The sequence below is a fragment of the Pholcus phalangioides genome, unplaced genomic scaffold, assembly GCF_987345545.1.
Source record: "Pholcus phalangioides strain wild (caught in Gottingen) unplaced genomic scaffold, Ppha-v1.0 ptg000029l_1, whole genome shotgun sequence".
Taxonomy (NCBI): Eukaryota; Metazoa; Arthropoda; class Arachnida; order Araneae; family Pholcidae; genus Pholcus; species Pholcus phalangioides.
The window spans coordinates 1099768-1124372 of record NW_028301619.1 but is presented as its reverse complement, the minus strand read 5'-3'; the positions used below and the strand labels follow the sequence as shown (position 1 = coordinate 1124372).

Genomic DNA, 24605 nt, shown 5'->3' with positions numbered 1-24605 from the left:
TCAGTGGTTTGGGCTCGGCATGATTTCCCCATATGACCTCCCTTATTGAATCCCCCCTTAGGGGTCGAATTTTGGAGAAAAAAAAAACCTCAGTTGATCTCTAAGTCATGAAATAAAACTTCTGAACGAAATTTCATGAATTTTAGTGATCTCGGCTCAGCATGATTTCTCTATGATATATTTGAACCCCCTTATGACACCCTTAGGGTTCGTTTTTGTAAATCCCCTCTTAGTTAGTCTTTACGTCATGAAACAAAACTTACCAAATTTCATGAAATTTGAACACCCTTAGGGGTTTGAATTTAAAAAAAAAAACCCTTCTTAATTGGTTTGTACGTAATGGAGTAATACTTCTGACTAAATTTTATGAATTTCAGTGGTCCCAACTCTGGGTGATTTCACAATGACACCTTTGAATCCCCTTATTTTACCCCCTTAGGGATCAAATTTCAAAAACCCCTCTTCATAGTTAGTCTTTATGTTGTGAAAAAAAACTTGACCTACTTTCATGAATTTCAACGGCTTTGGCTCGTCATGATTACTATGTTACCTTTGAACCCCTCTTATGCCTCCCTTAAAGATCAAATTTTTAAAAACCCTTTCTTAGTCTTTGCCATGAAATAAAACTTGTAACTAAATTTCATGAATATAGCCTCAAAGCAGTTTCAGCTCGATGTGATTTCTCTATTACCTTTGAACGCCCTTTTGAACCCCTTAGGATTCAAATTTCGAAAAACCCATTGTTTCTTGATGAGTCTTTACATTTTGAAATAAAACTATTGATCAAATTTGATATTTATAGCTACTGTGGTTTCGCCTGGGTGATGAATCAATCAGGACATGTTATTTTATATATGTATATAGATTGCTCCCTTGTTATTGACCAACACCCCTTCTTTAATCATCCATCACTCTTTTTTCATGTCTTTTGTATTAGTTGTCTAACAAGTGGCTTTTACTCTACCATTTTGTTATGTTCAAAAGGAGAGGAAAATGATAATAAATTCACTTATTACTAAAGTGAATGGGAGGAAAAAAAACTTGTGCACTTTATGGTTACATGATAGGAAAAGCTAGAATGTGCATTTTTTTCTCCAACTAAATTAGGACATGTTTACTAGCCCGTGTCAGAAAAGCTTAAAAAAAATACAGAAATGCCTTTGTACATAAGGTGAGGTCATATTCTTTCCATTTTACATTTTGAATTTGCTGGTAGATGTCCCAATTAATGACAACTGTTTGTTATTTGCAGAGCATGTGTGGCTGTGATTTTTCTAATTTGTTAAAATGTTTTTTTTATCTTGAAGTTTACAATCTGAATTTTTTCTTACTATAGTTTGGATCTCACAAATAAGGTAGTTATGTATTTGGAAAGTAATATTACTTCAATTTTTACTCTGCATTTTTTTTAGACTTTGCATGTCTTCAATAAGAGTCTGTATAAGCAGTGTAATTTGAAATAGATTTTTGAAATGATTTTTCTGGCTTCCAATGCATGCCATTACCTATGAATAAATTATCTGCTCGAACAAAAAAGTTTGAGCATTTAACTCTTTAACGCCCAGACAGAAAACCTGGGAGGTTCGTGAAAATACCAAGTTTTTTCTGTTCGAAGTGGACTCGTCCAAATTTCGGCCACTTTCCCTCTCCCCACCCTTTCTCCATGAGTTTCTATTCATGCCACCCTTTGTATTGACGTTCACCCTTTAATTTCAATGGATTTTTGGGAGATAATTTGTCTACTAAAAACACCCCTTTCCTCACAGCATTATCTCTGTGTAAAATGCATTGAGTACCTTTAGTCCATTCTCAAGGAACATTCTAGTACATCAGCTTTTAAAATCCCATTGATAGGGCGTTGCAGTTGTCTTTTCCGTTCCCGCCTCTGACAAGAGCTTTCATCTTCTTCCCCGTTGGTGACAAAAGCCCACCAAAACATACCCATACCCCCTAGCTGGGCCGACTTGAGGCGGTTATGGGCATTAACCTACTCGGCCGACTTCGGGCGATCTGGGCATTATAGAGTTAAAGGGTTAACAAATTGGAATTAGTAAAATTTTGCAGAAGAAAGCGTAAAAAAACTGTTGAAACATATAGGAAGGTGAAAATATCAATTTTTAAATTTTATTTTTAATCACAAAAACTGTGTTTATTTCAAATTTACTTTTTTTATAATATTATTCACATTATATTATATTTTTATTCAATCACCTATTTTTTATTGACCATTAAGAAAAATAAACTAATTTTAATTTGTGTTTCCAGGTAACTGTAGAATATTCGCGATAACATCAATAGCCTTTCCATAGATTAGAGGTGTTAAAATTTCATTTTTTTTTCCAAATTTTAATATCAAAATTTTTGGCAATTTCGCATAGGGAAAAATTTAGAGACGGCTGGTGTCATCAGCTGCTGCAATATCATAGCTTAGTCATTTTTAACTGCAAATGATTTTTTAAAAACTCAACTTTTTGATCAGTCTCAATGCTTTTCACATTATCACTGTCTGCTCTCTTTGACGTTTAGGAACATCTTACTGCCATACATCTTATTGCCGTACCAATGATGCACATTTTTAAAATCACAAAGACAAATTTTGCAAAATGTAAACTTTTTGTAGAAAAAATTCTTAATGTGCTTTAATTTCTATTGTAAAAAAAAACACATGACAATCAATCTTTTAAAAACAAGAGTGAAAGGTAGAGAAGCATGTAGACACAATAGAGGAAGTGCTACGGTGAGCTCCATTAGCTCCCTGGTGAAAGATGTGTTCCAGCACATGTTATTATCAGACATTTATGCCTCGATATGTTCAATATTTAAATGCACGTTTTGTTGAAATTTAAATTTATTTAAATATCAGAGGAGCTAAATTTTCTCTTCAACCTAAGAAAACAATTAGGGATGGAATGAATAGTGATTTGGCCAAATACTGAATATTTGGTTAATGTTTTGGCTAAATACCCTGAATAGTTGGTGGCTGAATATCAATTTCAAATACTTTTAATTCAAATTTTTGTATAAAATTAACATTTTTGGGAACTAAAAGGTCTAATGAGTGTCAGAGTATTTTTTTTTAATTTATAAAAAATGAAATTTGATTTTTTGATTTTTCAAAAATGAAATTTTTAACAATTTCATTCAGATGTTCTGAATTTTTTTCCCTTGATCATGAACAAAAAATTTTTTTTAAAAATCGAAAAAAAAATTTCCCCAAATTTTTTTTGTCACATGGTGCACAAGGTTTCCCAAAATTATTAATTATTTTGGTGAAACTAAGATAATTAATTTACATTAATTAGAAAATAAAGTGGAAATTTACATTGATTACAAAGAAAAGCATGTTAAATTGATGCCAACTTTTTGAAACTTCGAAAATGTTATTTAAGCAGCCAGTCATCATATATAAAAAAAATTGTGCAATTTGGTCATGAATTGTAAGAGCAGTCAAAAATGGTTAATTGGAAATAGAATTATTAAAAATTTTGAATGATTGAAATTCAATTTTAATTATGCAATTTATTATTTGAATAAATATTTAAAAATTGGTAATTGAAAGATTTTTATTACCATGATACTGACAATAACAATGAGGTATTGTATTTTAAAGAATCTTCTTTTTATATCAACACTTGTTACAATTTTACATCTAATGTTTAAAAGAAAATGTGATACATTATATTTACTCTCAACTAATAATGCATCATAAAATTTACAACTTATTTTATTATTTTTTCTCTTTAGATGTTCTTTGCCCTTTTGTCCCTTTCAGTAGCTCAATATATATCTTGTCTAGGTACATCCTTCAGTGAGTGAACTTGTGTATAATTTATGCTCACTTCCACCTTATTGCAGTAGGATTCTATTTTCAATTTCATGTTTTCTTTATCCTAGAAATTCACCCAGACATAACCTCTTTCACAGAAAGGGATATACACCACGCAATAAAATATAATCGGTAAATTTTTAATTTATGGGGAAAATTTCAATTAATATAGTTTGTTGTGCTTAGATTTACATAAATATTCGGCTAATAATACTTAGATATTCTGCCAAACTGAATATTCAGCAAAAGGGCTAAATACCAGCTGAATATTTGTCCCATCTCTAATAGAAACATACTTCCAATTACAAATTTTTTCCAAATGACAGGTTGTTATTTGTAATGTCTTAAATTTCCAGAGGGCTCGTATTTACATAAATAAAATAAAAATATGATTTTCACTGCTCACTGTGTCAGACATTTCTCATTCCTATTGGACAAAGTTATAAAAAAATTAATTATTCAGCCTTTTGGAGGACCAAGAAATGAAACAAAACTAAAAGACATCTGTTTTAATTTTCTTCTGCAGATAAACGTGAATGTAGGAAATCGGACACTCAGCTTCAAACCAGTGATCACATGGGAAACGCAAATGTTAAAGTGGTTTCATTATGAAACAACTTGACTGGAAAGGATTTATTATTAAAATAAATTTTTAAACTTTTATTTTTTTAGTCACAATGCCAATTGCATTTTTCTTGGAGTTTAACTTACATTTGCAATTTGTGAACTACACCCTTAAGTCAATAGCAATAAATGTTGAAAACTTAAAAAAAATATCTCTTCAAATATTGCATTTAAAACAATTTTTTTTTTAAATGACTTCCCAAAGCATGATTCGTGTTTTGCTAATTAAAGGTTTTGGCACACAGAATCTACCTATAAGAAGTTAATTTATGTATTTTTTATGTGTACAACCCTTTAGGAAATTTATGACATTTTAAATAAATGCTCATCATTTAAAGAAATTGTATTTGATGCATGTTTCTATAGGGGTTGTTTTCTTCAGTTGCTGAGATATCCGCTTTACAAACAATTTGGGACATCCTGTATATACAGGGTGGTAACTATCGACTGCCCAACAATTACCTAATATAGCAAATTGTTTTCCATTTTAAGATCGGACGAATATTAAGGGAGTTATAATGGTTTTAAATTTTTGTGCCATATAATTTTTCTAACGGTCAGTTAAGCATCAAACACCCAACGAAAGTAAATTTCTCCACCAGTGGCGGGTTGCCAGTTCTTGAACATGAACTGAAATATTCAATCCAGGTAGAAGCCAAGTTCAGCCTTTTTCTTTCATGATTGGCATTTTCTCTGTCAATGTAGTATGGTATTAGCCTCGTCAACTATATTGGCAAATTTATCACCAGATTGGTAAAGTGTTAGCCAAATGTGATCTGTTTGAAATTTTTTTAAACCAAATCAACACTTTTTTGCCAAAATGTGGTAATCATGGGTGGAGATACGGGGTCATGGGAGGGCATTGCCTTCCCAGCGTCAAAGGTGGAGTCGACTGATCAAATGTATATGCATATATGCAGGGCTCCCACTCGTCCTACTTTTCTTACTTTTTGGTAAAATGTCCTACTTTCTCGGTTTTGTCCTACTTTTTTACCAAATCCTATCGACAAAATTTGTGTAATTGATTTTAATTGAGCAGGAAATTATTGATATATTACCAAATATTACAAATGTTGGAGAATGCAATTAATGATTCTGCCAAAGCAGAAATTGTATCATTTTTAAGGTAATTTACGGGGGGGGGGGGTATGTGGACCATTTGATTGATTAATTTTTCATTTGCTTAGTTTGAGGGTTCAACAAGTATAGTAGTCATTAAAAACTTCTGTCTGGATGGAAAAATAATTTTGTATTTGTTACTTCGTTGTCTTGGACAGTAACTTTCATCATTCAAAATTATGGTGTAAATAGGTGAAACAACAGTTTGCATTTCAAAGCAGTTGGATACATAGGCCTATTCTAGGTTTGGTGATTCTGATGCTACCCAATAGCATTCAGTTGTCTTCTGTATTTTTAAGGCATGAACAATATTTACAATGCTCGGCAAAGAGCTAGAAACAGAAGTGCTTCATTTGTGAAAAATGATTACACTGGCATTGAACAGTAAAATGTGAACAAAACAGAAAAATTGTAAAAATGATGAGCAACGCAGTAAAACTATTTGGTTCACCTTGCCTTATATACGTCGGATCTTGTAATTTACACATTTTTTGCATTGTGCTTTCGAAAGTGGTCTCGAAGGTGCATCATTCTTAAAAAATGTATGTCTTCGAAATTTGCCGTGCCTTGTCGAAGAGAGTTGACAAGCTCGTCACTTTGGAAGACTCCAAAAAAGAATGTAATATATATGAGGAGAGACAGCAAAGAATTATCTGTGGTTGCTAGTGCACTGTTTTGGCCAAAAATTGGTTTTGTAACCAAGTCATTTGTCATTTTGTTTTGGCTTGACTGAAATAGTGCTAGGGGAAAAAAAAAGTTAATTCAAAATTTAAAAAATGTTTTTTTAATTATTTGAAAATTTTTTTTTTTTGCAAAAAAAAATTTTTTTTACAGATTTTTTTCCATTATGCTATGATTATGTTGTCTAAGGGGGTTACCCTCCTTCATCCTACTTTTTAATCCTGCGTTTTCCTACTTTTTCTCATTTTTTGAGTGGGAGCCCTGATATATGAATTAACATCGTCCTCGTGCCTAACTTTGGAGGAGAGATGCTTGTAGTGCATAGTGGTTAATGTAAGATCTTTTTTTTTTACCATCTTTTGAATTAGATTACATGTTGGTTAATAAAACAGGCAAGATTTTTTGAGTTATTTTAAAATTTCACAAAACTTTTATGTGTAAAAAGCTTCAATGAAGGATGTAAACATGATAGCTTGATGGGTGACTGGTGAGAACAGTAAAGTAGTAACGATTCAGTCAGAAACTTGTAATTGAACTAGTTGTTTTATTAGTTGGCATATTAAACATAATTAGTGATTTTTAATTTTTTTTAATTTTTTCTATTGATTACTCATGGAGCCACATTTTCATACCAAATTCTACATGTTGTAATGAATAATTTTAATTTCTTTGTGACTGCAATTGATCCTTACCGCACTGAAATGTAAATAAATTTACTTTATCTTTTTACAAGAAAGATTTTGATGCCACTTTTCAAAATTTATAATAGCCTGAATGATTCTCTCGCTCTGAACTTGGTCATTTCTTCAAATGAAGTTATGTTCTGGGACGTATTTATAAGGAGATGGTTGCCCCAGGTCCCTCTTAACAGAGACAGACTTTAAGTTGTAGCAATTAGGCACTACAAATTTTGCCGCCCCATTGAGACATACTCTTATATTTGTTTAATTTTTTTTTAAAAATCATGCCCCCCATCTCTCAATCTTCAAAATGAAAGTTATCTCTTTACTGTTTGTTCTTCTAACTATGGTTTTGAGGGGGGGGGGCCTACTGTTTCATATGCACATTCATAACAAATGAAGGGTCGAGAAAAATGGTTTCAGTTCATATAACCAAATTTTTCAGGAGATGGAAAAGAAACTTTTTTATAGAAATCTGGTGTCGCTTTCTGTGCATGCCATAAATTCCTTTTCTACTGCGCATGTGGTGGACTCTGATCATTTTTCCATCTGCACACTGTGGCTAAAATCATTGTTCCCCCTTATGTTGTATCTTTCTTTCTTTTTTACAGCAGACTGAAAGCATTTTTGCTTCTGGTGTTTTACATGGTCAAAAGAGTGTTCTGAGCTTTAAAAAAGCCGCAAAAATATATTAATTTCAATTTTTTTTTGGTCTGAAACCGTTTTTTCCCCTGACCCTTCAAATGAGATGCCGTAAAAATTTGAAACTAATTGTTAGCCTTCATCTTAATAATTTGTAACTGTGATCGATTTCATTCAACATGCTTATTTTGTTAATCAAGTTAATTGTGTTGCAAAATTATGATCAAAAACTGTGATGCCATGTAAACCTTCCAAAACTTCTGAATTGGAACTAGCAAAAAATCTCATCTCAAAATTGTTTTAGTGATACTTTATTCATTTAATCATTTGAAATCAAGTCAAGATTTCAAACATGACTTAAAAAAATATTTCATTCTATTGAAAATCAAATGCAAAAAATTTTGTGTTGGTCAGGTTAATTTTTTTTAAATAAAATAAAAATTTAATAAATTATAGTGTAAACGAAAACAAGAAAAAACACTTTTTGAACACTATTTTCTTAAATTACAGTTTTTCAGCTCATCCATAAGATTAAAAAAAAAAAACTGTTACACTGAAAATTCTGAAATTTTGTAGGAATATTTATGCAACATGTGCTAGTAAAATGAACCTCAAATTTTGATATCTGATCATTCGTTAGGATTTTATGAATTTTAAAGTTTGAAAAATATGTAAATTTCTCAAAAATCTGTGAATTCAACATTTTTTTTTTAATAATTCCCATCGGTTAATTTCTAAAAATCTGAGGTTCATTTTACCAACACATGGAGAGTTAACATTCCTGCAAAATTTCAGAATTTTTGGGGCGGCAATAGTTTTTTTTAATCTCATTTATGAACTTAAAAACTGCAATCTTAGAAAATTGTAATAATTAACAACTGTGTTAAAATCTGAAAAAGGTATACACACACATAGCAAGAGGAGGGAAAAAACTGGTTTGCTTTCTCGATTTTTTAGGGTTGCATCATTGTTTAGTTTAAAAAACACATCAAGTTATACGTTTGGTGAATTTGGCAGGATTTTGAAGTGACGTTATCAATGTTTAAACTTTTTGCTTACAAGTGATAGGTGAGAAATTCAGATGATCTCCATTTGATGAATCAGCAATAAATATGGTAACCTTGTCTTAACCTAACCGCAGGTTAGGAAAAGGAAGGGGAAAAAAGAGAAGTAAGAAAAAAACAAAAAGAAAACAGTACAATAAATACTATCTCTTATCTATAATACTTCCAGATAAGAGAGTAAGAGGCATGAAGTAGATTTTTCTTTTCGACCTCACCTACCCGTTCTCTTTCAATCTTAAGTACAGTAGCAGGATACATTACAGAGGTAAAAAGAACTATTTTTTTTCATAGGGTTGCAACAAAGTTTTGCGGTGATGAGGTGAGAGGAAAGAAAACAGAGGACTTGTTTGAATTTATTATACTGGCGTTTGGATGCAATATTACATCTTTGATCGTAAAGTGGTTAAAGCATTATTACTTATAACTCATTAATTATAGGTCAAATCAAAAACTTGAAACACTTTTCCTTATCAGTTTTTCACAAGAAATTCTGTGTAATTATTGGGCAATCGATAGTTACCACCCTGTATATATACTCATGTATAAGCAGAATTTTTTGGTGAAAAAATTCGTTCCTCGAGTGGGGGGGGGGTCGACTTATACTCAGGTCAGTTTTTTTATGAGGAAATATCGACTTCCGCATTATTGGTATGGGATATGTTCAAACCGCACAGAACCGATAATGTCAAGGCAAAGAAATCAAAAACATCATTGGCTTTGATACCAGGTGGGCTATTGTAATTTGCACAGCCTTTATATGTGAGCATCAACAAGCCTCTCAAAGGCTATTTGAGGAATTTGTAGATGGAATCGATGAGTTTCGATGATCAAGAAACTACAAAAAGTGGTGCCTTGAAGAAACCTGACATTGGCCTGGTGTGCCAATTGGTACATGAGGTGTGGAATTCTGTTTCTGCCAAAATTATCATCCGATCCTTCAAAAAGTGTTGCATCAGCAATGCGATGGACGGAACTGAAGATGATATCCTCTTTGAAAGTGACAATGGCGATGAAAGCCCAAATGAGGATAAAACGAAGATGCCGCACCCTATGATGATCTGATGGATTATGATGAGCTTGGAGACTCAGAAGAAATGGATTAAAAAGTTTGAATCATTTTCTATTGCAAGTTTCCGTAAGCTATTCACATTTTTCCTGAAAATATAAAAAAATTTTCTCTAAAATGCACAGATTTTTTGGGGTCGGCTTATACGTGGGTTTTCAATTTATTGCGGTTTCGGTGGTCCTGAAGTGAGGGGGGTCGGCTTATACACGAGTAATATACAATAGTTAACCATTTGAGTCCCAAGCAGCGCGATGCCGCTGTTGAAATTTTATGTCGAGAAAACCCAGTAAATTTCGAACATTGTGGACAACTGACGGTGCATTACTGATTGTTGAAGTCGCGCGCTCAGGTTTACTGAAGCAAGTACATCACACAGCTCCTTTTAATGTAAATATTACATTTTACAATAGGTAGGATAATACTATTATAATGCAATAATACATTACAAAATAAAATTTTTTATTTCATTGTTATCTTCTCAATAATTTTTATCGAACAAAACTTGAAATATTTATAAATTCACAGTACGCATATGTAATAATACAGATGTATTTTATAAAATAACGAATTACAAATTAACAATATTTTTGTGTTATGTGCAAACAATTTAAACTGCAATAAATGTGACAGAGCGATGGAAAAAAGACGAGAATCGCGTTACCTAACAAATACAAGAAGCGCTATTGCTCCGATTGGGATTCATCGATGTAAAATAAACAAAGCGCTGTCGCGCTGCTTGGGTCTTTTCGTACTCATTTAGAGAAAGCGTGGTTGCGCTGTTTGGGATTCTTTGACTACCGATTAACTGTATCTGGACTTCAGAAATCACTAAATTAGCATGATGTTGCACATGACACTGGATCTATTAATTCCATATAGTGAAAGTCTAGCACCAGTTATTTCCTCTCTTCTTTTTTCTTACTTACAACCTCAGTTGCTGAAGAAAAAGTTAGCTTTTCCTAGTTGGAAAAATTCATAAAATAGTCAGATAGCAAGGAAGTCCCCACTTCCAGGGCCGTCATTTCAACTTTTTCCAGGGGGGAGGCAAATAACATGTACTCAATGTATGTATATATTTTTTTGTGTATATCATTTCTTGTGTATTTTCTAAAACTTCGGGGGCAATGCCCCCCAAGTAAAGGGCCTGCCCACTTTTTCCATATTATGTCTATAATCACACTGAGAGTTAGCACTCAACTCTTGTTCTTATCAACATCTACACATTTTTTCAAGCCTCCACTCAATGCACGTTGCTCACTTTTGCTTCATTAAAGTTCCCCCCTCTTACTTCCAACTTTGAATGAAAAATGTACAAAATATTCTAGTTACTCATGTAAGTAAGAAAGGGCATACCATATAACAGACATTATTTCAAATGTAAAAAAACTTGGATGGGGGGGGGGGGCATTAAAAATGAACATTTATAGAACATCAGAGTTAAAAAGTAAATTTTTTTTTGCAAAAGTAATTCTAAAGAATTCACACAGAATTAATAACTGCAAGTATTTATTGGTACATTCACATTGTCCAAAGAAGTAGGTTCCTTTTCACTCCTAATTATTTTCACTCTTGTTAACCCTCTTTATTTGGCAGTGTTGCTCTCGAGCAACATGAACATGAGTTTCTTATATTTTTCAAACAAAATCATATATTCTCTGAGCTTGTTTTGGCATTGATGCTTCTAAGAAACCCTTAAATATTCAATTTCTACTCATGAGCTGTTCATGAAGTGTCTATAAGCGCCAGCAGAATAGCTCAAAAGTATATGTGTCTTCTGTTGCTTGAAAAGCCAAGCGAGAACAATTTTTTATCCTTGCATTATGAGGGGAAATACCATTTGTGAAGGAGACTTATTGTGAGCATTCTTCAACAATGATAGGAAAGTTGGCAAACAATAAATTTTTCAACTATTTAAATCCATGTAAATCAAATACAGCGTGATCCCTGAAGTTCAACATCCCATATTTTTTTAATATTGACAATATTTTTTTATAGGGTTTTATTCAGTGTACCTCATATATATTTCTTGATATAACCCCTTCAAATTTTTTCTCCTCTGGATATTTCAATGCTTGTCAATTAACAGTTTAATCTCTAATTCCACGAACTGCTTCAAAACAGAAAATTGATCGAACAGTACTGGTTCATATATTGGTACCTCTTTATAATTTAGAAGTATTTATGACTCAAATTTAAGTTCAAGCCGGGACAGAACACAACACTAAATATGGTGAAGTCCTTCAAATTTATGATCCACTTTGTTATATAAGTAATACTAATTTCATAGAAGTCTTCCATTTCTGTGTGAAATTTATGAATATAGGTAGCTTATGCCTCATCTTTTATTTTTTGCAAGATAAATGCCACTTTCAGAGGAATATATTTTTTTTACATTCTACCAAAATTGCAGCAACTTCTATCAAAAAGATGCTAAGTATGCTTTTTCCAGCTTAAGTATTTGTCTTTGAAATAAACTCATTTGACTTTGGACAAACCACAGATATGCCTCATATCTCAGATTTTGAAAGAAGATAAAAAGAGCTATGGGGAGATTTTTCTTCAAAGCGAAAATATGATTTTAGTCCATCATATAAATTTAACACAGTTATATTTGTAAATGATAACTTTTGTGCTTAATACATTAATGTTTTGTATCACTCTTTATACCTCAAGATAACACTGATACTACCTACACAAAACTGCTCCAAATTAAAAAAAGCATGCATGTGGTTTGAAATTTAAGAGAGTAGTTTCCATGTGAATAGCAGTTTGTGTATTCAGGAAGAATTGATCCCTTCCCCAGTATCATTTGGAAGCAGTTTCTGGGGAAACAGTATGTGGAGATAGAAATTGAAATCAGGGAATAATTATTAGTTGGTTTTTTAAAATTATAAGATCCAAATAAAAAAATTCAAAAATCAGCATATTAAATTGCTTCAACTGAGCAGTCTTAATTTCTTAATCTATTCTCACCTACATTTGTTTAAATCTACAAATAGGTGCATGAAATGAATAAAATATATTTTATAGTATCAGTTAATATTGTATAACTTAGTTGCTAATAACTACATTTGTTATGGATGGTCAGCATTTAAAAATACTTGATTAAAATTCTATTAATCAATTAATTAATCAAAAAAATTTAATTGATTCTCAGCTCTACTAGATTTATGTAGTATTTAGCATTTTAACACGAAAAATAAGGTGATACAAATACAATGCCACAACAGGCAAAATGCCCAGCGAGGTGGCTGAGAAAAAGATGCCCATAAAAATATGGATGTCATATATTTCAAAAATATAGCAACCCAATTAAAAATGCAATTAACAAAAATTGTAAACAATATATACACATGATAAAATGTTATACAATGCTCATAAAGAATACTTATGGTTGTCTTATTCTAAGTATGGATAGCTTCTCGATTTTCCCTATAAACCTGCTTTTTTTTACTCCTGGTTAAAAGAAAACCAAACTGTTGTTACTAATGCTTGGTTCTTGGTACTCAAGTGTCTGTCTATAAGTGAAATGGCAGTGCTGTAGTAGTATACTCATTTCAACTAGAATTGTCTATCAATTGCATATTATATTAACCCTTACAGCGGCAATCCTGAGGTATCTCAGGTTCTTAAAACCTTAACATATCAGCAATCCTGAAATATCTTGGGTTTTTTAAATACTCTCATATCGGCAACCCCGAGCCCAGATACCGCATAAGTTTTCTTCCCCTGATAACATTTTTTTCTCCCCCTCCTTTCAATCAACTGCAGTGGACAGATTCAGTTTCTGTTCAAAGTCTGATAACAGAAGGGGAAGAGAAAGGATGTTTTTCCTTTCCTTTCAATTCAAGTTTGTATACGATTATTCTTACAGCATAAATAGCAGAAATTATATTTTTCATTTTTTTTTTTATTATTTTATGTTGGGGGGACACATTTATCAGCTCATAAGATCAGGGAAGAATATTCTTGAAAATAGGTGGCAATTTCTAGAAGGTATAGCGATTTCCACTGCGGCAGTTACAAAATGTGGATCAGAAAAATTTTAAAAACTGCTTGAAGGGTTAAGAAACCCAATAATGTGTGTATCTAGTGTTATGCTAGTTGTGTTAACCAGTCATCTGGTTACGATGGCATAGAACATTGTGCCAATTTTCGATCTAATTATTTCAATTTTTGAAAACTAGTAATTTTAGTTATTGTAATTTTTTAGTTGATTTAAAAACATAGTTAAGAAAATTATGAAGCCAATTTCAATGTATCCATAAAAAATTTTACTCAGGAAAATATATTTTATTAGAAGAAGGGTCTGTCATTTATCTTACAAGTTGTGGTCGGAATTGAACCCAGGCTTTCGTAATGCATAGTGATCTCAATATCCAACTGCACAGTGGCAAAAAAAAAGTGAAGCTTATTGTTCAAAATTTTATAAAAAGTTCAGAAGTTTTTCAATTTTAATATATAGTAAAACCTGCCTTTAACGGAACCTGTATTAAGTGGAACCCTGTCTTCAATGGAAAAAAATCTTGATCCCATGATTTCAATGCCAAAATACACATTAAAAAACCTGGATTAAACGAAACCTGTCTAATGCAGGAATGCAAAGGAAAATTGTACCCTCTAACAGAAAATTTCACACAAACTGCAACTGTTTCCGAGGTCAATATACAAAGGATCTTACATAAAATGTTAAACAGCTCTATTGAATTTTTTAATGCAATTTTGCTTGCCAATGTGAGTTCTATTTCAGTCACCCTTATAATTAGCAAAAACCATTTTTGTACTTTGATGCCATGGTTTTAAAAAGCCATGGTAAAAAGAACGTAAATGTCGGCAATTCAGATGAACAGCAAGGGGTAAAGTTTTATACAGATGCTGTGAAAACCTATAAATATTTAGTAATTACAGAGTAAATAATGCACATTATTTTAAGTATATTTGAATTATTTACATTAATTTCAATTAATTTATTTTAATTACATACAAGATGATTGCATAATTTTACACATTATGTCAATTGAATCTGTATTAAGCAGAAACCAGTGTTCAATGGAAAAAAAACTCAGTCCCTTGCAATTCCATTGAAGACAGGTTTTACTGTATTTGTAGTTGGTTTAAAAATGTTGAAAATGTTAGTCACATAAATTACCAATAGTAATGAATCTCATTACTTTACAGCTACCTTAGTGATATAGACAGGATTTCTGCCCATGATTACTTACCTACTCAGCAAGATATTCTTAGAGTCAGAGTGCCAACTACTGGGATTATTGAATATCCATTTGATTTGGACTCTATTATTTTCAGGTATTTATCTAGTATTTAGATCATTAACTAGTTTAAATGGAAAATAGAATTGTAATAACTGGGGCTGGTCTAATTAATTGATTAATTGTAATGCCAATAAAAAAATGTTGATTTAATCAACTCAATCAGATCAAAATTCTATTTAAATTTTTCATTTAACATTTGCAAATTAATTTGGGAAAAAACTATATATATAAGGCACATAAGTAAGCAGATCATGAAATGTAAGCATTCGCAGTTGGTTGTTCAGTAATTTTGTTGTGAACAACGAACTAATCCTTTTTGAGCTGTTCAAGCTGGACCACCAGGAGTCGGTTTTTTTCAACAAATGCGAAGAAAAGAATACAAAAGAAGTTCATGTACCTATGACAAGCGTGGATCCAGAAGGGGGGGGCAGTTGTTCCTCTCAAGAGCCAAATAGTGGGGGAAATTTGTCTGTCTTAAAATATTTTTGATCTAATGCACCTACACACAATAAGTTGCTGCTTGGACACTTCGCCCTGGATCCACCTGCTTCTGCTCCATTCGTAGCTGAAGATTTCTACATTTGTTTCATTTGAAACTAAAGACATCTGCCTACATTCTGCTTGCCTCCACTCCATTCACAGCTGAAAATATATTCTCGGCTTCTTTCACAGCTGAAGATGTCTGCCTATGCTCCGAAGCAGATCCAGGGAAGTGGTGGAGTCAACAGGAATGATCTCCCCTCCCAAGAGTTAAATAATATGGGAAAATTTGTCGGTGTCCCTTAAAATATGGGATGATCCAACAACATTCATAATTCATCGCTTCTAACACATCATCCTGGATCCGCACCAGACCCAAGAACAGATCTGTGTTTGGGGATCTTAACGTACATGTTCTGCTCGATAATGTATGCACACCTTAAGGTCTTTCATATTATGCTTCTTTACTTCACATTTATGTGAGTGATCATATTCAGAAACCGAAGGCCAATGGGCTCCACCATAGAAATTGAAATGGGCTTCGTAAATCTTGGTTAGAAACCATTGGTTTAGAATATTGAATCAATTGTAGCTGATGGCCTTTATTGATATAGAATACTTCTTACCTTTCGAAACCAGAGTACCATTTTTAATTAAAGTGTGTTAAAAAAACTCAATAACTTGAAAACTATAAATGATGTACCAAAAAAAATGATATTGCATTTGATAGAGCAGGGCCTTACCACACCTGGGGCCTGATACAAAAATAATAGCGAGGACAGGTGTGTCTCAACAATTTTGGGGCACAAAAAATATTTAGGATTGCCTTTGCCCTGATTTTACATATGTGTTTTGTGGAGGAGGGGAATCAGAGGCATTTATTATTTCAGAATATACAGGAATGCTGAAAAATATCCATACAAAAAAAATTTCACATGTAATTAAATGTAAATTAACACACAAAATTGATGAAAATACAGCGATAGAGTAATTTTATATTAATGAGAGAAAATTCCCAAAACTAATGAAGGTTTTAGAATTGATAAATAAAAAATAATTGAAAGAAATAATTCCAGAATTAATGAAAGAATTCCAGAATCAGTGAAAATTCAGAAAGAAATAATTCCAGAATCGAGGAAAATTCAGAATTAATGTAATAATTCTAAAATTGATGGAATAAATTAATGAAATTAACAATTCTGCAATTGATGAAAATTCAAAATTAATGCAAGAAATAATTTAGGAATTGGTGAAAACCCCTAATAATTTACTGTGAGTGCAGAGCCTCAAAAAAGTGTGGGCTCAGTGCGACTGCACCTGTCGCACACCCCTGCAAACTTTTAGTTGCATTAACCCTTTCGGCAGCAATCCTGAGATATCTTGCCAAACTTAATCTACTTTTTTTCAGCCACCCCTAAATATCTCAGCTTCTAAAAACGCGTTAAAGTTGTTTTTACAGTAGAACATGCTTTCCATTCTCTTTCCAATCAATCAACTGCCAGTGGATGGAGTCAGCTCTTGTTCAAGGTTAGATAAGAGAAGAAGCATGAAGAAGAGACTGTGGGCATTTTTCCCCCCTTTCTTTTAGCACTCAAGAATAAGTATTAAAGAACTTATACACTCAGTATAAGTAATACAAAAGATTTTTTTCAAACAAAAAATTATTTCTCTTCCTAGAAAGTCATGCATGTCATGACTGGTGTTTTTGTATAATAGTGAGGGAAATAAAAGCGATGGGTGGGGTTAATTTTCATGTTGGGGGGGAGGAGCAGCTATCAACTCACAATCAGGAAAAATTCTTGAAAATAGGTGGCAATTTGTGAAGGTTTCGCAATTTCAAATGTGGCAGTTATAATGCTGAGCTGGAAAATTTTAAAAACCACTTAAGGGATTTTTTATTTACTGTGAGTGCAGAGCCCGGTGTCACTACACCTGCAGCACACCCCTGCAGCATTTTAGTTGCATTAAAGGTTTTTGTATACATCTCTCTATGTGACCAAGCAAAGACACACTGACAATAAACAAAACAATTTATTGGGTTTCCTTACAATCAAAGAATTCTGAAGAGAAAAGTTTTTCACCTTTTCACAAGTTCGAGAATTTGAAGGGGGCTGAGGCAAGTCCACAAGCAATCAGTCCTTTTGTCAAGCGATGTTGAGTCAGTTTTACGTGTCGGAATGAAGAGCGAGTAGAGTTTGTCAATGGCAAGGAGTCCATAGGGTTCAGTCAGGGGTGTTGAGTCTGTAGGGTCCGATTAGTCATGATGTGTCATAGGCTCCCGTGTTAGAATATTATGTTAATGGACAAACGATTTATTTATTTCTGTTTTGGTATCTGGCAACACATTATTAGTCAAGTATTTAGTTTCAAAGTTTTGGCAACAGTATAAAAAACATGGCTGCTCAAGTCTGAACAGCAACAGATGATGTCTCTCAAGTGTTTAAATCTCTATTAAATATGTGTCTTTGTTCAATTGAATATTCTGGTTATAATTACTTACACTCACACACATCATTAGTAAGAAGGATATATCAACAGATCCAAAATAATGAGAATTATGCCTTGTTATATGAGTTAGAGTGCTTTAAGTGCCATCTACACTAATTTGCATACCAGGAGGAATTTCCCTTGCCATGCTGGTATGTCAATCATATATATTGCTGTCCCGCCCCTAGAGGCATACAGCGGGTTCTGAAGTTCAATATTTCAATCAATCCCTCTCAGCACAAAGAGTCCAATTTTCTCAGAGATGTCTAAAAATACATATATATACATATACACACATATATATACACACACACACATATATACATATATTTTTTTTTTTTGGCTATTTAAGCTTCCCATTTATTCCATTCCATTCCCCCCCCCTTTCTGTTTACTTCAACTCTATATCAAAAAACAACGAATAAAAGTATAATTACATCCAAATCAATTGCACAACAATAAGCAAAACAAGTAAATAAATAAAAATAAATAACAAAGAATGGGGGAATATGAAAATCAGGGCTTCGACAAAATATATATCATAATTCCGGACCGGAGCTTCCAATTAACAAATTGCCGGAAACAATATTAAAGATACGAAAGATCACACGAGACTCTATACGGTTACAAAAACACCATCAAAGCGAACAGCCTGTTCGCGAGGAAAAATAAATAAATAAAATAATAAAATACATAAAAATAATAACAATCCCCTCAGCTTTTGGGGTTTTATAAAGAAAAGAAAGATTATCCACTATGCAAAACAACAACTTCACTCTGTAAAAATAAATACGAAATATATGCCCATAATCTCATGGGATTACTTAAAAATATAAAACTCAAATCAAAATGACACAAACTTCAGTATTCATACATTATTCGCAATATAGTTAGGAAAAGTTCTCTCCTCCCTTTTTTTTTTTTTTTTTCACTATTCCCTACCAATATTCGAGATATATCTCCATTGATTTTCTGATGACTCCTATGTAAAATTCATAAATTTCCTTGTTTCTTAAAAGAGTTAATATGTCGAGATTTCTTTTATCCGGAGGTATGATTATCTCTCTTTCACTTTTCCAGTAACGACAATCGTACAGGTAATGTCTTCTTCTTGCACACCTTTCACCACAAAATACACAAGAGTCATCTTTCTGGTGTCTCCACCCTTGATAATAACCAAAAGCGCCGTGTTCGGTCAGTATCTGGTTAACATAAAAGTTGCCTTTAATCCTGCCACAGCTTACCTTCGGGTATAAGTAATATGTAGCACGACCTTTAGTAGAGTTGTCCCATAGGTTTTGCCACTGGATCATGTTATCGCGATTTAATAAAGTTCGTATCTGGAACTTTGAATATTTACAGTGAATATCGATGGTAGTCTTCGTTGTACTTTCTTTAGCCAGTCTGTCTACAAGTTCATTGCGAGGGTTGCCTACATGGGCTTTTACCCAATGTAATCTTATTCTGATCTTTTCTTGCAGTTGTCTAATATTTTTGATAATATTATCTGTCTTCTTTAATGATTTCAATTTTTCTAAGGCTGACATCGAGTCGCTGTAGATGTCGATTTGAGATAATCCTATCTCAATTGCTTTTTCAATTGTCAGCTTTATTGCAAGCAATTCTGCCATAAAAACTGAAGTATTATCTGACAATTTTATTTTATCTTGATATAAAATGTTCTCTGCTTCAAATATGATATAGGCCAGGCCAGTCCCAAAGTCTGTTTTTGATCCATCTGTGTATGCTGAGTATCTGTTAGTGTATATTTCCTCTCTTCTGTCGTAGTTTAGAATTGTCATTTTCCACGGTTCGTCAAAATCCTGATCTTCTTCTTGAACCTCGTTGGCTTGTATTTGTCTCGTTCCTATTTGAATGGGCATTCTAAGTTTAAACAAGGTGAACATCTTGTGTATGCTTCTTGCTTTGTAGAAAAGGGGCACGCAGCCGGAAAGAACCTGTAGAGCATGCCCTGAAACACTGTCATAACATTTAGTGACAATCAACAATGCTGTTCGTTGTATCTGTTCAAGTTTTGATTCCAAGTATTGTAGTTCCTTGAACCATACTTCTGCTCCATAGAGTACCATCTTTTCCACGCAAGTAATGTATATCTCTTTCACCACTATTGGAGATAAGTCACCACTATTGCCATGCTGGTATAGCGGTACAGCTGAGAAATATGTATGCTGGCGTGAGGAAGATGATGTCACCAAGATACCTCTTGGAGATGTGCTATCTAGCATTGGAAACTATCACACCTTTAAGGGCGGCTCTGCATGGTGCAACAAGTGAATCGCATAGGGCCCAGTGTTGTGCCCCCTTTTCACAGTTACAGTAACATAGCTGTTAAGTTATCAGAATTATGAGGAGTGGAGCTGTCTTTACCAAATGCTCAGCCCTGTGCAAAAATAATAGTGGAGCCTGGGGATTTTTGAAAATTTCCATGCCCCAAAATATTTAGCACTTTTTTGCCCTATTTTATGTATTTTGGTAGGAGGGGAGAATAGTCATTCAAAAATTCATATCATTATAGAATATATAGGAATGTTGAAAAATATCCATACAAAAAAAATTTTAGCACTCAATTAAATGTTAATTAACTCAAAATATGAAAATTTTGAATTGATGAAAATTCAAAATTAGTGGAAGAAATAATTCCAGAATTGGTGGAAATTTTTTCAGAATTAATGGAAGAAATTTTAAGAATTGGAAACCTTCAATAATTTTGGGCCCTCATGTTTGATTTTGGGCTCTGGGTCCCTTCCGCTCACAATTAGTAGTGAAAATGTTCTAAGTCATCTTTGGCAATTATCTTTTTTGTGCCCCTCACTTCAATAACTTTAGATGAAAAAAAAATTTGGTGCCGTGTGAGCATCAATTACACTTGCCTTTCCATAGTTATGGTTCCTCTAATGAGTCCTCTTTGTGAGATGTATAAGTTCCCCCAATATTAATTTTTATATTTTCATGGTTGAAGCTCAGGCACCTCGAATTGATATTTTTCACTTCTATTACCATAAGTGCAGGGCCGAGTACAACCATGCTTGTTGCACACCCCTAAAGGCAGCTCTGTGATAGAACATTGAACAAAACATGTTATAAAAAACTCATTAACCTTGAGCTTAAGTCGTATCAGCTGAATGCAATGGCAGTAAAATCTAGTAGCTGTACGGCTAAAAAGTAATTCATCAGGCCTCTCACATGGTGTAACATCGTTTGATTTTTTTCAGTAAATTCTACAAGTATTCATCGTACAAATGAAAAAAAGCAAATAGTGGATCATGTCAAAATTGTGGCGTGAAGAACTTTGAAAAAAAAAATCTAATTATAATAATAAATACAAATACAACGCCACAATGCCCAACAAGGTGGCTGAGAAAAAAATGCCCATAACAAATATGGATGTCATATTTTTCAAAAATACAGTAACCCAATTAAAAACACAATCACAAAAATTATAAACAATATATAAATGATAAAATATTATACAATGCCCATAAAAAATATTATGGTTGTCTTATTCTAAGTATGAATAGCTTCTCAATTTACCCAAACGTGTTTATCATATATCTTTTTAAACGTGTCAATTGTGTTACAATTTACTACTTCGGGGGGTAAGCTATTCCATTTATTAACAACCATATTAAAGAAAAATTCCCTGTGACACCATAACCTTGCATTGTCCCTTACTAATAGATACTGGTGTCCCCTTGTCAAAGCAGTCGATTGGCGGTGTACTAAAAGTTCATGGTAAATATAACATGGTAATAATAACAATAAGTAATCTACATAATAGCTCAATATGTGGCTAATAAATGGCTTGAACATGATCGAGAACTTATTCATAGGATAGCACAGCTCGATAAAATTCTAAAATGTCCCAAATCACTAATTTTGAATGTCAAAAGTCTTATCGATTTTGTAGCATTTCAAATTTAAGAAGGCAGAGTGTCATGACATGATTTCTGCATTACTAGAGCCCTAGCAAAACATGTCTAAATCCCAATGTTGCGGTTAAAGTTGGAAAATGATTTGGAACTCATGGTTGTGAATACTGACCATGTCTGTGATAATGAGGCTCTGGCTCAGTTTATCAAAAACATATAAGAAAAGTGGTGAGTCTCAGTGTGCTCAAACCCTCCTCCTGGTATACTTTGTGAGGGAGCTGAACATCCCAATAATTCATTAATATATAATGCATCACACCTTCCTGTGTATGCCCTTGAATTGCATATTTAATAGATGTAGCTCCCCCTCAACCCAATCTTTCTTTATGTCAAAGTTCCTGATTACAATAAGATTTGATGATCGGCAACTACATATTTCAATGTAATATTCTGTAATAATGGATTTGAATATCTTCACAACATTTGTCACTGACTGCTGTGTGAGAGGGATGTGAAGTGGGCTACGGGCCAAGTGATTCTTCAGCAGTGGCATTAGAGGTGGGGATGATCATCACCAGCAGTACCATAGGAGACCGGGCACTTTAAATGCTCACCCTCAGCAGTGGCCAGGAGCTGAGAAATCAGATGAGTTGTTATAAGTAGTTAGTGTGTGTGTGAGATAAGATTTTCCCCATAAAATTCACATGAATAAATGAACGCCAGAACTTTGCCACTGGACTTATCCTATTACAGAGATTTCTTCCAGCCCAGCTTCGTGACGGAGTCTGGAACATTTTGTGTCCAAAAAGAAAAAAAAGAACCCATAAAATTTACAGCAAAATTAGAAATGAATAAGATTTTTTTTTAATGTCTTTGTCCCAACTGGAGACATACTACTACTTTTTAAATCACAGTATGCAAAAAAAACTATCTCTATCTTGCTATTCATACATATAAGCTGCTTTTCAAGAGTAGGAAGCATAAAGGGGAAATGATTTTAGACAATGTGACAAAAGATTGGTCATCTTTAGTGTAACAATAAGTTGCTTTGAGGCTGAATTAATTTGGCTGATGCCATTATAGAAACTTATTTACCATCATAGATATTTTCAGTTACTTGGTGAATGAAATTGCTTCCACAGATTCATGGGTATATATTTTTAATTCCAGAATGGTTGATGTTGGTGGACAACGTTCTGAAAGAAGAAAATGGATCCATTGCTTTGAAAATGTGACATCTATAATATTCTTAGTAGCTTTGAGTGAATATGATCAAATTCTTTTTGAATCTGACAATGAGGTAAAACTCAAGTATTTTCCACCTCATATTAAAGAATGTCAATCTATTCGATTGATAGGTGTGATTACTTTTTGATAAATTAATTTAATATGATCACATTTTACCACTATTAGAAGCTTTAATAAATAAATTCACTAAAAATGAAATTTTAAAAATTTTGAATAATAATTTACTTATGCAATAAAAATTAGAATTTTTAAAAGAAATGTTCATATCTCTGTAAATGTACATGCTATTTTTACAAAAATGCATACAAACATTGCATATAGCAAGTAAAATATTGTTCCCCTAAATTATATTGGTGACTGAATCTTCTCCGGAAAGCATGAGTTGAAACATTTTGTTCACATGCCCAAAATTACAGAACTTTCAGCTACACAGTGTATTGTGTAAAATATCTAGTAAGTATGAAATTATTGAGTATATTAGCATTTCAAACAATACATGCAATCTATATACAGTCAGATCCTGGTATAACAAACTCTGATTCAACAAATTCCTTGATTTAATAATAATATGAAATTATTATTTATTGACAGAGAAAAAAAAGGGGAAAATACAATATATATATATATATGCATGCAATATTCTACTCAAGCGATCACTTGATCTGTCCAGAGTATACAAACAAATATTTCTGTGGGGGCAAACACTTTCATATAATCGCAAGTACAAACAAGATATACAAACAGACACAAATATTTACAGAAGCCTTGGTGTGGCAACACTGTATACTGGGGGCTAATAAGTACCTTCCTATTGTAGTGAAAGATTAATATAACTAATAATTAGTTTTTTGAAAGCTCTTAATTCTTTTTCATATTTTATTTCATGTGGCAGATTATTAAAATAAAATGAAGCCACAAATATATATGAATTACTTTTGGGTTAATGATTTTTTATGTTGTATAATATATTGAAAACCTCGACCAAGACATGTGTTTGTTGGGCATTGCCTAATTTCAAACCAAGTAGGATTTTTATAAATAAACATTAGACTTTGGTATATATATAATTTTTCAATATTAAATCTAGTCTGATTTATAATTATAGGCAGATAGAGTGTAGGGTTACGAGAGGAAATAATATTTATATAGTTTTTCAGAGAACTTATTGAAACGTTCAAGTTGGACTCGTAATCACCTCCCCCCACACACACACACACATATAGCATACTGAATAAGTGAGTAGAACCAACCAAAATATAGTGTATGAATAAATGGAGGAGATATAATGTTTTTCAAGCAATATAAATGAACATTCATGTATTTTATTTTGTTACTAAGTGTACAGTTGCATGAGAGTTCCATTTCAAATTTTTGTTTATAGTGACTCCTAAATATCTAAACTCCTGTTTCCGAGACAATCAGGCAGAAACATTGGTTACCAGAACATCCCAACTCGTGGCATCAAATTATAAGTGTTCCAATATTTCTATTATATAATTGAAAAATTATATAGTTAGTTTTGTTT

The 24605-nt window shown here is 32.8% G+C and overlaps 1 protein-coding gene across 2 annotated transcripts in view; it reads left to right on the top strand.

The window, feature by feature from the left end:
• Nucleotides 1–24605, top strand: part of LOC149067554 (guanine nucleotide-binding protein G(q) subunit alpha-like) — a 94111-nt gene that overhangs the window by 32449 nt on the left and 37057 nt on the right. For both annotated transcript variants that reach the window (XR_016195328.1, XM_089252458.1), the window contains exons 5-6: nt 14881–15009; nt 23003–23132. Coding sequence is in view for 1 of the 2 variants with exons in the window: in XM_089252458.1 (XP_089108584.1) it covers nt 14881–15009; nt 23003–23132 (259 nt within the window). In the remaining variant the exon portion in view is untranslated. The remainder of the gene's footprint in view (nt 1–14880; nt 15010–23002; nt 23133–24605) is intronic.